The sequence below is a fragment of the Lagopus muta genome, chromosome 1 (genome assembly GCF_023343835.1).
Source record: "Lagopus muta isolate bLagMut1 chromosome 1, bLagMut1 primary, whole genome shotgun sequence".
Lineage (NCBI taxonomy): Eukaryota > Metazoa > Chordata > Aves > Galliformes > Phasianidae > Lagopus > Lagopus muta.
Window position 1 is genome coordinate 104,193,666 of NC_064433.1, and position 16,092 is coordinate 104,209,757.

The 16,092-nt window shown below is 45.5% G+C and overlaps 1 protein-coding gene across 2 annotated transcripts in view; it reads left to right on the forward strand.

Moving 5' to 3' along the window:
• Positions 1-9,391, forward strand: part of EVA1C (eva-1 homolog C) — a 36,059-nt gene extending 26,668 nt beyond the window's left edge. The window contains exons 5-8 of one of the 2 annotated variants that reach the window (XM_048934158.1): positions 2,922-3,065; positions 6,594-6,674; positions 7,340-7,429; positions 8,835-9,389. In XM_048934158.1, coding sequence (XP_048790115.1) covers positions 2,922-3,065; positions 6,594-6,674; positions 7,340-7,429; positions 8,835-9,226 — 707 coding nt within the window. In that variant the 3' untranslated portion in view covers positions 9,227-9,389. Of the gene's footprint in view, positions 1-2,921; positions 3,066-6,593; positions 6,675-7,339; positions 7,430-8,834 lie in introns of both variants that reach the window. The other variant, XM_048934159.1, reaches the window with a different exon arrangement.
• The last annotated feature ends 6,701 nt before the right edge of the window (positions 9,392-16,092 follow it).

The window sequence follows — 16,092 nt, forward strand, 5'->3', positions numbered from 1 at the left end:
ACACAAGAAATGTTTATATTCTCCTAATTTGTGATTTCTTCAGGACTGCTGAGTGGGACTACTCACTCATTTACTCAAATTTAAGCACGGACTGAACCTCGTCCTCTTTCAGATGCTTCAGTGAGATGTATGACCTGAAGGAACAGGAGGCTGTGGATGCCCCATCCCTGGAGGCATTCAAGGCCAGGCTGGATGTGGCTCTGGGCAGCCTGGACTGGTGGTTGGCGACCCTGCACACAGCAGGGGGGTTAAACTAGATGATCATTGTGGTCCTTTTCAACCCAGGCCATTCGGTGATTCTGTGATTCTGTGAAGGAGACGTTATCCCCAGCATCAGCTCTGTGTTGCTGCAGCTGGTTTGTCATAAGACCCCCAAGCAAGTTTCATTGAAAATAGCTTGGGTGTCTCTTCAGTACACACCGACTCCTCTGACTTCACTGCAGATACACTTCTGTAACGTCTGCTTGTAGGAGATAGTGCAGATGAAGCTGCAGCTGATGAAAAAGTGGCCTTTGGTACTGAGTACACAGAATTCCTCTGAGCTGAACTCATGGTTCAGCCTTCACTGGAGCTGCCAGGACAGCTTGGGGAGGTAGCAAGGACACACACAGAACTGAGAGAAGGAAACTGAACAGGTTTTGATTGTACTAAATGCCAAAACCTTGCTATACCACAGAGAGCTGTTAAGTAGTGCTTGGTTTGTTTTGCTTTGTTTCATTTTTGTTATGGATCTCTTCAGTTAACGTTTGTGCTGCCCTGCAGAAGCAAGCCAGCCTTAGTTTGTGTTCACACACCTGTGACACCAGCCAAGCCTTGCAGAGCTCTCCAAAAACAGGCCTGCCAGGAGCCTACAGGCACACGATGGTAGAGGAGCCAAAGCCAACATGAATGTAGGCGATAAGGAGTTATTAACTCTCAGAGAACAAGAGCAAACAGCTACCAGAGGCAAAATGAAACATGCACTCACTGTATCACTGAATTTATAGAAAACCATCAGCGCAACAGCTGGCTCTTCCTTAAGACACTGCATGCAGCTCAAAGGGCAGGAGAGTTTGGAGAACATATAATTAACTTCGCCAGATTGCTGTTGTTCTCCCAATCTATTCATCAGTTGGATGTGATGATCCTGAAGCTCACTTCCAACCTGGATGATTCTATGATTTATGAATCATCTGATAGTTCCTCCTGATATTCTTCAGTTGTTTTCATGCTTGCCAAAAGATGCTGCTTAGCTGCCTAAAATGTCCACCTGAACGCATTCTTAGCTGATGGCCAGAAAGACTAAAATAATTGAGTTATTTAAGCAGAGCTATTCAGTGTCTCAAGACAGATTTCCTTGCCCGATGAACAGCCTTCCAAGTATTAGGTTCTTAGGTCCCGAGAAAGAGAAAGTTGCTCTTCTCTAACATCTATCTTCAGCACTGATCCCTGGGCCTTTTGCCAGACAGATCAGCCCAGTATCTTCTGATGTTCTGTTTACATACATGACAGTGCTGGTGTCAAGGGATTAACTCTAAAAATCACAGATCTACCCCAACTACATATGTTGGAGGTCAATCTTCTTCGCCAACAACCTTAGTCTCAGTTCTCTTCACTCTTTTCAAACAAAATTGATTTGAGAAAGAGATGGGGTGTCTTTGTGAACATGATTTCTCCTTTCTCTGCAGATGCACAAATGAGCTTAAGCTGCTGGAAGGTGAAGATGCCATGTTTGTCTCAGGGTTTTTACAGAAGATAGTTCTAATGAACAGAGAACATGTTGTCAAATCTATAGAATGTTGCTGCCCAGGGAGAAGTAGAATGAGAAATGTTTGTCATCCATAGAAATGTACCAAAAGTGTGAGGAAACACTGACATCTTGTAAGGAAAACATTCCTTACTCTAGATTTTCAAGTTCTGCATATTTTCTGCTTCAAAACAAGAACCAGAAGGTAGTTTTGCTCTTTAGATTGGGGTTTAGCTGATATGGATACTGAGAATTCAATCACATTTAGAGATGTTTCTTTTTTAAAGCAGAATTTTAAATTTTTTTTTCTGATACACAAATTTTATCTGATACACAAATTTTCCCATTCAAATTCAGCTTTGGTGTAAAATCTGCTGACCGTGTCTCATTCATTTATAAATCATGGTGGAAGGTAGAAAACTTGAGTGAAAAAATCCCCATCCCAGCAAATGCAGGCAGGTGCAGCTGTGAGCGTTAGTACAGTGCACTGTAGGTGCCTTTGACATTGCCTTAGGCATTCAAATTTGGCAGCCTGATGGGAGCAGTGCAGCATTTTGTATGGCAGAGAGAAGTCAAATGATTTTCTGGTTAAACATTGAGCCTATTTTGACCTCTTGGCCATAGCAGAATGGCTCCTAGCAGCACCAGGCAGAGTAAATCATAAGCTACTCTTGATTTCACCGTAGACTGAGCTGTTGTGGTGCACAGAAATTGATCTCACCTAACTTGAACTGAAACTGGGCATCCAGTCAAACCGTGGTGATAATCCTGGGAGAGGAGGGGGAGACCTGCAAACAGCACTGCATCGCCCTTTACTGGCACCCTCATCTTAAGGTGGAGCAGGTGAAGCAGGTGGAGAGCTGCATGAAGATGCTTAGTTCTTCCAGGTTATCCTGAAAAGAACAGAGAGGACGTTTGCAAGGCACCTCATTTGAAATTTGACTTGAATCTTACTGTAGCCTTAGTACGCGACTGGAAGTCATCATGAGGGAGCCAATTTGCTGCAAATCCTCCATTTCATCACGTGCTGACTTCCTTGCATTCACAAATGTTGATACCTAATTCTGAAATCCTGCTTAGGCAAGTGCAGGTGTGTGAAATTGATAGTAGGTTTGTATCTTTAGCTGTGCACATAGCAGTTATTATGCCTGATAACAGCAGAGTTGTATATTTATTGGATGTGTTTTTCTTTCAGACTGCTTGTCTCACACAGCGCTAGAAGTTTTATCAAAGAGGTGTTATGGGAAACAGAGATGCAAAATTATTGTCAGTAGCCAAGATTTTGGAAGTCCGTGCCTACCTGGAGTGGCAAAACACCTAAACGTCAGCTATGCATGTGGTAAGAGCAAATGCATGGTAATTTTAAAGCCCTCATTCCCTATAAAAATGTCTTACTGAAATAAGGGCTTGAGGTTATGCATCACTCACAGAACTGAGGCAACACAGACAAGAAGGAAGAGTTTCTCATTTTCTTTACCATAGATTAATATATTTGCATCGTGGGAAGGCAGAGTTCCCTGCAGTTCTTTTTCTCAAAAGCCAGAGCCACGAGACAGCAAAGTATAGTACAAATACAGATGAGAGAAAAATGATTGCAGGACTTCAATGCAGTGCCTTATATAGGTGTTGAATCCTCTTAGGAATGTCTTTCTCTGGCTGAGGACTGGAACAGATTTCCTCAGCCTCTGCTTTTGGGGATGAACTGTGGCCCTCAGAGGTGGCTGTCTGACATGCCGGTGGATGTGTCCAATCAGTTTTACCAAGTTACTGCTCTGCTTGCTGTGCGTAGGCTGGGAAGCTGCTGGCTTCAAGGAGCACTGGCTATCTGTGTACTTTTGGGAGTAGCCATGCAGGACTGGCTGCCAGATCACTGCCCACCTGAGGATCAGAGGAAAGGGAGCCCCAGCTGTTCCCCTGCTGGCATGAGAGATTTTCTCTTCCAGTCTCCATGTGTACATTGTCAGGCAAGAGGCACTGCAGCAACTCTCCTCTCCACATTGTTGAAGAGAGCTGGAGCCTGTCTTTGCACTAACAAACACACAACATTATTGTGTGTTTGCCTTCATGCTGTAGTAACTTTATGAATGTGTTAATGGAATTCTCTTTAATTAGAGTAAGGATAATTACAACAGATTGTTCTTTCTTACACACCCGTATACTGGAAAACAAGCGTATGTTTGTTTGCAGTGAGGTTCTGCATTCTGATTTGTAGTGAACTGTTTTTGCACTAACGCATGGATAATAAATAGTGCCTGTGTGCTTTGCTGGCACACGCCGAAGACTTTTTCTTCTGCCAGATCCTACTGAGCTGTGCGGTCTGAAACATTAGCCAATGGTTTGCAGGTCTAATTATTTTACAGATCATCTAGGGAACATGGGAAGAGGCTGGGCGTGGTCCAGAATGGCATTTTACATTCTTTTCCCTCACTAGAAGATCCCTGCTAGGCTGACGCTTCCCAAGCTGAGGTACATGGGCATTTTTCTGAAGTGACAGGGGCAAAGCTGAGCAGATCCTATTTTCTTAGGGCTGTGACACACTTGAAAGCATGATCAGGAATGTGAAAAGCCACACTCCCTATCTCAGAGGTCAGCAGCTAGTTAGTGTCTGCCTGCATTTGTATTTTGTGGTTAATAACAACTTAGCAGGAGCTGGGAGATGCTGTTTTTTCACAGTCCCAATCCCACAACCTCCTCAGCATCACCTGAAGTCTGCAGAGACTATAATCTATCAGCTCCTGCTGAGGCAAGGAGCAAGCCCCAGGAAACACAGCTTCTGCCTGCATGTCCTGGATGTCTCTGGCAGTTTACAGTTGCTTGCTGGCTCCTGCCCTGCCTGGCAAAGCAGAGCTGCACAGGATCTAATGTAGATAAAAAAATCCTTCTGCTGTTATCAGCTAGTCTGTCCAGTGACCTGGGCACACCTCATCTTGGTTAAAGTCCTTATGACTACAGTGTGTCTGAAATTAAACCCCAACAAAAATTAATAGTGCAAGTAGCCAAGAACAGTACAAGCAGCATTCCCCTGCAATAGATATTTGCATGAGCAAAGGATGCTGACTTGGCAGGAGGTAGGACAACAGGACAAGACAAGGCTACACAGTCTGACAAAGCTGGTCCAGGTATGTGTCCAGCATCAGGACTTTCCTGCCCATCAGAATGTGGCAATCCCAAAGCAGCACTGCAGATTCCTTGTGTACTGCCTTCCTGCTACTTCCGTAGCAAACTCTCGCACCTCTCAAGCACACTGCTCCCAGCAGCCAGGTCTGTGAATTCAGCATGTGGTCTGAAAGGAAACCAGCCTTGTCCATCAACAAAAATATTCTGCCTCTGCAGAACAGTTAAGAATTACAGTGGCATACGAGCCAAAATAGAAATTAGTTCGTTTGTCCCTATCTCTGTTGGCTTTGTATTGCAAACAGGAGCAAAGAATTCTAAAAAAATCCTTCATCAGGAAAGGCAACAGTTATGACTTTGAGCCCACACACACAGAAGAGTTCTGCTCAGAAAGAAGAGCTATTTTTAGTTGTTTTGAATGTAAAAACTATGCTAAGCCCCAAACTTCTGTCTCTGTTCCATTTGACTTTCTTTAACACTGCCTATTGGCAAATGTTTGTGTGCAGGATATAGGTGGGCTTCAGACTTGGAATTTCTGTCTTTTTTCCCCTTCACATCAGTCTGAAAATCAATCAATCTGCTTTCATACAATACAGAGAACAAGTGCCAAGATCTGAATCCATGAAGGGCCCATTCATCTTTTGCACAATCTGAGAGCTCTCCATATCTACACAGTGTGCTTTCTTTTAGCTCTTTTATTTGTTTTAACAAGAGTGGGAAAACATCCCAAGAGAAAAAAAATAAATAAGAATACCCAGTAGCACCCTGCCACCTCATCCTCAGCATCTTCCCTCTCTGGGACTGCTCACTTCAGAGGCTCTGCAGAGAATGTCAGACAAGTCTTTAAATGTTCCTGGGCCGTTCTGACAGTGAATTGAATCTAAGTCAGCAATGTGCCAGGGCAGCCGAAAGGGCCAACCATACCCACAGGTGCACCAGGCCCAGCACTGCCAACAGGTGAGAGAGTGGGAACAGGCTGCCCAGGGCAGTGGGCATGGCCCCAAGTGCTGGAGTTCAAGGAGCGTTTGGACCACTTTTTTAGACATAGGGTTTGGATGGTGCTGTGTGGAGTCTGGATTTGGACTCAGTGTTCCTAGTTGGTTCCTCCTGCTCAGGATGTTCGGTGATTCTGGCTTTTTCCACTCCTCTCTTTTTCCTCTACAGCCCTTCTGTAGAAGGGCTGCTCCACTCCCATGGGTGTGTGGGGAGATCAATCCCCACCTGGGGCTGCCTCCCCCTGCAAACCTGGAGAAGCCAAGCTATGCTCAACTCTTGGCAGGTGAGTGACCCCAGAGGTCCAGGTTTCAGGGTGTTTACCTGCCATGAGGTTAAAATGCAATCATGTGAACGTTAGCCAACAGCTGATGGCATGGCACATAAGAAACACAGCTGTGGACAGGGATTCCAGCAGGCACTATTTCTCCAGCTGCTGCCATCCTTGCAGGGCATAGCCTTAGGCACCACCATCAAAAGCCCCATTCATTTAGAACGCAAACACTCCTTGGCTGTGAGGGTGCCGGAGCACTGGCACAGGCTGCCCACAGGCTGTGGAGTCTCCTCCTTGGAGATGTCCAAAAGCCACCTGGACGTGGCCCTGCGCATCGTGGTCTGGATGTCCCTGCTGGAACAGAGGTTGGGCCAGGTGGACTCAGAGGCCCTGGCAGCCTCAGCCACTCTGTGATCCTATAATGGGGAATGGTAATTGACAGGGGATCTGAACTGACAGTGCATCATTTGCCTTTCTTCTTTCCAGTTCCTAAATTCATCCTCACAGCTGTCAACCACCTGGTCACTCACAACAATTCTTCCGTGAAGCAGAATGATGGTGAACATGGTAATTAAAAAAACAATACAATAAAAATGAAAGGTTTACCTTCAATTGCAGTAGGACATCGTGGTCCAGAAGAGGCGGGTGTAAGGGAGGGGACAGTGGGAGTGCTTCTGGGACAGCTTCTCTCTGCCTTGCGGACACAGTTGTCACAGCAATCAGGAGGGAAGAGCTCACAAGAGGCCCTGCAGTCAGCTGTATGTGCCTTATACTGCTTCTGAGGAGCTTGCTCCTCCTAAAAGCAAATAAAATGAATGATGAGGCCAGTGCATATTTGTTGTCATTGCTGATGAGAGCACTGCAGTGATTGGTCTGGGAAGTCCATTCTGCAGCTGTGAAGTTAATGCAGTAAATTGTTTCTGACAGCTTAATGGGAAGAGACAAGGTGATTCACGTGGTAATAATTTCTTTTTTAAAATAAGATTTCCATTTTACATGTATTTGATATTTTCAGTACCTTTTTAATTATATTTTACTTCAAGATTTATCTTAATATTTATTGTACTGAGCAACCATTATTTGGTTTAACAATCTGCAAGGTTCCTATAGCAGAGTGCTGGTCTGCCTGTGTTTTGGACAGACTCATTAGTTCAGAAGGGATAAGGGGAATATCAATCTGATGGCTTTATCATCTACAGTGTGACTGATTGTTCTACCTCCTCTCACTGCAGGTATTGATATTGATCCAAAGGAATCAAGATCTCCAAAGAAAGATGGCACCATTGTTAGCAACTCCTTGGCTACATTTGCATACATTAGAGGTAGGAAAATGAGGCAGCTTGGTTCATTAGGTGTTGGCATTTTGGAAAGAAGGGGAAAAGGGAAGATGACTTCAGAAGCTCACAGCTGGTAATCCCACGTTTATAGTAATAGTATTATTACAACATAATTACAGTCCTGTGGATGGGACTATCACAGTCTAACTGACATTTATAGAATATTTTCCATCCTGAAGGATCCAAACTCTTTTAGGGACTGCAGCCAAGATTTTTTCAATTAATATTTTCAGTGGGGGCTGTTGGTTATTTGGTATTTTTAAAAATCTGGTCCTGATCTGGGAGCAGTGTTGGAGACATCCATTTTTGGAAATGTTGGTTTACATAAGTATAAGGATCACTGAAAAGCAGTAAAGAACCAACCAAACAAAGAAAGCAGCCATCTCCAGTATGGGCCATGACAGGTCTTGTGACTTGGCAATGCTAAGGCAAATTTCATTGAGGCCAGTAAATTCACGGTCAGGAGATCTCTGACACCATGAGAGAAGTCTAATGGATTTCAGAAGTAAGCATTAAGAAGCAACTCCAGAATTCAGATTTCTGCGCCTCTAGAAAATGGCAGAACCGTGCAGCTGTGGAGTCCCTGCCTGTTTTGTTGCTTTACTGAGATGCTATCTCAGAACGTGTTGGAAACCAAAATGTTCCCTACCTAGCCTGGGCTGGGAATGCTACCATAGCTCCTCAGAGCATGGAGCTGCTCATCCCATAGAATCAAAGAACCATTAAGATTGGAAAAGATCTCTAAGATCACCCGGTCCAACCCATCCCCACCACACCCACTGCCCACATCCCTCAGTGCCACGTCCACACAGTTCTTGAACACCTCCAGGGACGGTGACCCCACCACCTCCCTGGGCAGCCTGTTCACCACTCTTTCTGAGAAGAATATCCAACTTGAATCTCTTCTGGCACAACTCCCCCTCATCCTATCGCTGTTGCCTGGGAGAAGAGGCCAACCCCCACCTCATTGCAACCTCCTCTCAGGTGGTTGTAGAGACTGATGACGTCTCCCCTGAGCCTCCTCTTCTCCAGATTGAACAACCCTCATGTCCCCTCTTTGCGAAGGTAAGACCTATTTAGGCTGGATGGCTGGAAAAAAAGTGGTGTATTTCTGATAGGTGATTAAAAATGCTAACAGAATGGTGAGATGTTATTCGAGTATGTTTTTAAGAGATTGTGGGTTTTGCACAGCAAGCTGAAAAAGCAGAGGTGGTAGAAATGTCAATTTCCAAGTGCGAGATGTTTCTGGGGCAGGACGCAGCAAGTCTCTCCCAGCCCCACTGCCACTATAGCCATAGAGTGCAGGGCATTGGGAATGGCAGCTGGCTGCTTTGTAGCTACACTTTGGCAGAGCTGGGGAAAAGTTTATGCATTGGATTTCTAATTTCAGATCACCCGGAAAGAGCTGCTCTGCTGTTTGTGTCCAGTGTTTGTGTGGGATTAATCCTCACGCTGTGTGCTTTGGTGATCCGCGTGTCCTGCTTTAAAGACTTCCAGAAACTGCAGGGAAAGAAGGAGCACTTGGTGCCAGAAAGTGATGGAGTGGATGAGAGCAGTGAGAGCGAGGAGGAGGAAGATGAAGACTCCTCTGGGTCAGAGCTGCCGGACGAGCTAGCAGAACTTTACAGACCTTCTTACTCAGGTTATAACTCAGCGGAAGCAGCGGACCTGGCTGAGCGGATAGAGCGGAGGGAGCAGATCATGCAAGAAATTTGGATGAACAGTGGTTTGGATATGACACCGCCCAGAAATATGAACACATTTTATATCAATGAGGAATAATGGCTTATTTCGGATGATGCTCTCACCCCTTTTTTTTTTTTTTTTGTTTTTAAAAAGAAATGTACCTTCTGTGAAGGAACATTTGTAACAGTACAGATAATTATTTGTAAAGTAAGAAGAAAGACATACAATAAAAAGAGAGTTTCAAGCCCTTCGCTGTCCATAAATTATTCTGTGGAAAAACACATGCATAAGCTTTCATAGCTTGCTTTTCAGTGTCATTTGGAATCAGTTGCCACATGAGGTTTATGAAATATTAGGAAAAGGAGGAAAATAGCTGAGAAGTGCAATGTAGAGAACAGCCTTCTGCATTAGGGCACTTGTAACCAGTTGGTGTATTGCAGCTCATAAATCACATAAGTATGTGCTGTTGATGAGAAATGTGTTACTAACAGAAAGAGCAGAACAGAATTAAATACAGGTGCTTGAAGCTGAAGCCTCATTAGAACATACAGGGAGTGTGAAAAAATAGTGTCCTCTCAACATCTGTTTGGCTGCCCTGGCATCCCAACAGCCAACACATTTTCCTCTGAGGAAAATGTTTGATCATAGAATCACAGAATGGCCTGGGTTGAAAAGGACCACAATGATCATCCAGTTCCAACCCCCTGCTGTGTGCAGGGTCGCCAACCAGCAGACCAGGCTGCCCAGAGCCACATCCAGCCTGGCCTTGAATGCCTCCAGGGATGGGGCATCCACAGCCTCCTTGGGCAACCTGTTCCAGTGCCTCACCACCCTCTGTGTGAAAAACTTCCTCTTAATATCTAACCTAAACCTCCCATGTTTCAGTTTAAAACCATTCCCCTTGTCCTATCACTATCTATCCTCATAAACCCTTGTTCCCCCTCCTGTTTATATGCTCCCTTCAAGTATTGGAAGGCCACACTGAGGTCTCCCCAGAGTCTTCTCCAAGCTCAACAATCACATTTCCTTCAACTGATGATTTTGATGAACTCAAACTTGTTACAGCATATTAAGGATATTCCTTTTTAAGGGAAATTTGGTATTAATTTTGGGTGATTTTAAAGCATATTTTAGAGCCAACATTTGACTTAAGGTTATGGTCTGAGGGCTTCTATGGAAGTTCATTTGTTCACACCAGTTGGGTTTGGTGTTGTGCTGTCAGACAGAAAATGAAATCAGGAATGTATCTGAGCTGAAAACGCAACCTTTCTGCCTTTAAATAAAATGTCTCCAATATTTTAGCTGCAGCCCACTGGGAATTCAGCAAACAAAAGGAGGAAAAATGTCACTTCCTATTGGTAAGAATTCATGAGCTCATTGTGCTTTCCCACTTAGACACTGTGCTTTAGGGCAGCATATCGTATGGAACGCACGGAAAGAAAGAAGTGACACAGCTCGTCATTTCCTGCCTGTGCTGAGACAAACCTAAGCATGGGAAAGCTTCATCAAAAGGAAGGGACACACTCCATGACTAAGGTGCAATCGTGTGCTCAACTGGAAAAATCTCCGTGCCGATTGGAGGAAGGAAGAGGAGACTGAAAGGAAGGAAGAGGGACTGAGGAGCGGAGCGAACACTGAGCATGGGCTGCTATTTCCTCCTGTCCATGAACTTTCTAAGTTGAAGTGGGGACGAGAACTTTCCAGGTCGAACTGGGGAAGGTTATCAATTAGTGCTTTGTCTTGTGCCCAAATGTTCACTGCTCACAGTGATGTGGAAGTCGAAGTGAAAGCAAGCAAGAAAACTTACAAACAGACTAAATTATTTTGGTCTCTCCAACATAACACCTTCCAGCATCCAGCGTGGAGAACAAAAAATAATGGGCAACATGTCTGGCCACCCGACTTGACCATACATTTTATTTCATGGACAAATACAGTGTATGCCCATTAAAGACAAGCAGTGATGCAGTGACCCACACTGGTTTCGGTGTCAGGTCTGCGGAAAGAAGCAGTGGGGTTTTGCTAGCTATTAGTGGGGTATATAACCTGAGAAAAACAAGCAGCAGAAATACCACAGCCAGTATCTGCCTTCCTTCCAGGCTGAGGGCAAGAATACAATTTAAGAGGGTTCTGCAAGTCAGCAGCAACACAGTAAGGGGGGCATTTCAGAGCATCAAAAGATAATGTTCCAGCAGTAAAATTCTTGCAGTGCCCAGGACTACTACAAGGGAGACTCTGCAGGCCATGTGGCTGGCTCTGCATGAAAGCAGCTATTAGGCTCAGGCTACTCACATGGCTGTGGGAATGATGTGCATCTGAAAGCGATACGAGCCAGCATCAGCCCTGAGACTGCAAGAGCAGTGAGGCTGTTTTAGTTCTTTGCTACCGTTTTCAAAACAACCCAGAACTTCCCAACAGCAACCCCTGCACTGAGGCAAGCGGTAAATCAACCCTCCTGAAACTCGCTCTTCCTGAAACTCTCCCTTTCTCTCAGCAGTCACCATGGGCGACATATACAACACTTACGTGGCTGCAGCCCAAGCTCCCCAGCTGGGCTCTGGCAGTGCAGCAGCAGTGCCTGTGATCAGCAGAGCCCAGCAGTGTCCGGGGTGCGGCCAGGCCGAGGGCAGCAGAGGTGGTGTGGGCAGGGTTTGGTGGGAGGGAGAGCATGAAGAGCCTGGGAAAGCAAAGCCCTGTGTGGGCGAGCAGGGAGTAAAGCACCAAAAGCAGGCATGGAAACCTTTACATTGGCACTGCCTGCATGTGGGGAAGCCTAAGGGATACCTACCTAACTGCAAGCATCCTGTTACGTGCAAGGTGTGCGGTCATGCAGAAAAGTCAAACGCAAACCGAGGCAGGGGATTTTGTATCAGTTGTGAAGTCATCTGTGGTGTGTTTCCTTGGGCTCACAAAGGAAAGCTGACCTTCAGCCCTTGCTAAAGTAAGCAGAAGTCCAGCCAGAGAGGTTTGGAGCCCTGCAAAGCACTACCAGGGTTTTCCTCAGAAAGCCAAATGCCGGCCTGGGAGCAGAAGAGTAACACACAGACTTTGTTGAGGTGCGGTCCTGATGTACTGTGCAAGTCAGTGCCTGTGATGTCCCATCCAACTGGTGCTCATCACGCTGTGGTTCTGCAGCACTGAGGCACTCCCTGCTCTGCTTCCAAGGGCAGCTTTCCAGCATCATGGAAAACTGCAGAAGCTGTGGCTTCACATGGAGAGAGAGTAAAATTCCAGCTGGAAAGCTTCAGTCAGTTTGCACCTTTGTTAGACAACCAAGCCAACCAGCCTGAGAAACTTGGTTATGTTCAGAGACAACAGAGCTGCCTCTTCTGGTTTCATTTTTTAACATCTGAGTGCTCTGGACACAGCAATGCATGGTGGCTTTGGAGCTGGATCGTGTTTGAAGCAGGGCCCTGCTCAGTGTGCGGTAGGACCAGCAGACCTCCAGGGGTCCTCCCAACCTCAGCAATTTTGTGAGCCTCCCAACAGCTCTTACCACAGCTCTGATCACAGTACGTGGAGTTGCAACGATTGCAGGTTTGGGCCTTGTGATGCTGCGCGTGTCCCTACCGCTCTGATCCATCCCAAGCAAAAGTTCAAGATGGAATTGTTAAGAATATCCCTTTGGTGAAATGTACATTTCTGAATGAGGGAAAGGCAGGAAGAAGCAGAGCTCCAAAATGGTGACTGGTCAGGGCACTGTGGAAAATTCTGGGCTAGATCCTAAACTACACAAACTGTTGCTATGATAAGAAGCAGAGCTGGTGTGGAACAACATAGCTGTGCCCACAGCCCCTGCATGGGGATGGTGCAGCTGTATGCTGATTACTGGGGAAAAAAAATCCTTCACAACTGGGTTTGACTACACCATTATAGATATTTAATCATAGCTGGCTGGATTACTCTGCCTTCATTGAGAGCTGCTCTCACAGACCTAATCCTTGAAATACAACAATAATTGCCTTTTTTTCTTTTTCCTTAAGGAAGTGCCAAATTTCCTATTTTTGCTATAAACTTCCTCAGTTGGAAGGCAATCCCACCATGGCTACTGCACAAGACACACTAACACAATGCGAGGACAAGCACTGTCCTTGACACAGCAGGCAGGTGGCTTTTGGGTAAGGTGCTGCTGTGGCCAGCGCAGGGCAGATGGGACTAGGCTGTTCCCATTACCTGCTGTACCCTGGATTGGGTGGAGGGCAGCTCAGAGCTCCTGCTCTGAATGATGGCTCCTAATCACAGCCGGTCCTTGTGCCATTCCCAATTGCAGTCAGATCATTCAATTCATTATGGAATCGTTGGGCTTATAGATTGGTAGAGGTTAGCAGGAACTTCTGAATCCCTCTGGCCCAACCCCAGCTCCAGCAGGGACACCTCAAGGAGGGTGCCCAGGGCCACATTCAACTGAGGTTTTGAAGATCTCCAAGGAGGAGACTCCGCAGCCTCCAGGCAACCTTTGCCAGTGCTCTGTCTGCTGCACAGCACAGGAGTGCTGCCTGATGATGTGACAGCATAGAGAGTCTCCTCCTCTGGCCTGATCAGGTTAGACCTTTGCCAGATCCCAGCTGTCAAGGTTGTACAAAGCAGGAACATAAGCTACACAAGAGCACAACAAAAGCATCAGCTCCAGCTCCCTGCATCCCCTGGGCCTCTCCATCCAGCAGGGGATTGATGTCTACGTTCCCTCTGCAGCCTCTCCCTTCACCACACATCCTGTCATCCCTTCTGCTGCTTGGGGAGCCCACAGCAGTGCATGATGTAGGCTGCAAGGAGGAGAAAACAGGGAGGGAAAACAACCAGAAAATCTATTTTAAAATCCACTGGCTGTGTTGGGTTCTGGCCACTCCATGACTTTGCAGTACAACAGCCAACCCACAGCTCCCTGGTGGCTTTTGTCCATGGCTCTCGTGCAGTAGAACTAAGCACAAGAACACACTTGCAGAAGTCACAGCAATTCAATGCAGGGGTGAGAAATGACCGTGAGGACCTGCTTCATCTTTCAAGGCAGAGCAGGCCTTCCTCTGTCGCACTCTAAAATGCTCCTTCACAAGGAACCCTCAGTCTGTGCCAAGGACTGCAGTTACATTACCAACTCCCACGATATGCAATATAAATTTCCACTAATCAGAATGGTGATATGGCCACAAAACAAACATTTTAGCCAAGCTGCACTGTATGTGGCCTTTGACAGATAACTGCTTTTCCCTCTAGAAGGGCATGTCTGCTATCAAGCTCCCAGAAATTAGCAGTTTAGAAGGAAGATAAAATGCTTTCACAAACCTAAGAGCAGCGTTCATATCACATAATTCTGATTCTTTGGAGCAGATCTTTAAATGCTTGCAGTCCTGTGCTTTGTTCTAATGCTCTTTCATCTTTTTCCAGTAAGTTCATTCAATTTCAGTTGTAACAAACGAGCGTAGCAGCTCTACGGATGCTATCATGAGTACTATGAGAGCATTGTGTGAGCATTAAGAAGGGAGAACAACAATCAAAGGTATTTGAAACACAATGCAGTTTCTTCTGTGTTAATCATTTCCTATACCAGCTTTTCCTCACTTTAAGAAAGGAAATGACAACACTACAACATAATCAAATGCCCCCCTCAGAGATCAGAGCCCTCCATCTAATACAGCTGGAAAGGATCTTTTTCACTGAAACAATAACTCTCAACGAGTCTTGGAAATGTAACAAAAGTCCTTATGCTCCTTTGATACAAACACCAGAGGGCTCTGCTGGGAGGACACTACCAACACGGTGTAGTTTCTTCATGGAAAACCACCTGCTCACAGTTGTGGATGTGCTGTTTAATGAGGGCAATCCAAGGAAATATAGATACTGAGCTGTTTGTTTTTTTTTCATATTGTCACTGCTATTGGATACTTCTGGTATCAAGGATGTTAAATGAAATGGCCACAAGCCAACAGTGACTTCAGCTGTTTACAGAGTGGGAGTGTACCGAACAAACTTCTCGCAATAACACTCATCTGAGATGAAAGCTCTGCTTGCAAGAGGGATTCAGGTGGGTATTTCCGAGCATTCATTCCAATGGATCCAGAACATCTGGGAAGCTTCCTGCCAAGGACACTAATCTCAGAGCAGTTATGACAAAGTAACTGTAAAAAGTTGTTTGCAAATGAAGAGGAGTAGGTAAGTGCCTCCCCTAAGCGTTCTACGGTGCATCAATAAATTACTACCATTAGTTCAGTCATGTCACAAGTGCAATCCCTATGTTATCATAGAATCATAGAATGGCCTGGGTTTCACCAAAGACCACAAAGATCATCCAGTTTCAACCCCCTGCTGTGTGCAGGGTCACCAACCAGCAGACCAGGCTGCCCAGAGCCACATCCAGCCTGGCCTTGAATGCCTCCAGGGATGGGGCATCCACAGCCTCCTTGGGCAACCTGTGCCAGTGCCTCACCACCCTCTGTGTGGAAAACTTCCTCCTAATATCAGCCTACCAGAATGAAAATTCTCTGGACCATTGCTGGAAAAGAAGGAAGCAGCTCTGCAACAACTCTGAACTGCTAACCAAAAATATAGTCATTTGATAACTCTTTAAAACACACATATAAATATATAGCTGCCCAAAAAAACCTTCAGGGCAAAATCTGTTTTTAAGTTTATGTCTTCAAACACTCATCAACATCCACATGAAACTCACCGAAGGAGATCACTGAGAGATGGGAGATGAGGGAGGGGGATTTGTGTCTGTAAGGAGCACTTACAAAAGCAGGAGCTATCAGGAGCTGGCCTAGTAAATTTTATAAGAAATCATTTTTATGATTTTACACCAATTTCAATGAGTGTTACCAATTTTAGTCACGGACTGAGAGCATGCATCGTAACAATGCCAATGATATTAAAAAATGAAGTGTTTTCAGATTTTCTTCTCTCCATGCTTTGAAGACAGCAAAGGCACACATTAAGAAAAAAAGCCATGAGCTGTGGGAATGAATTAA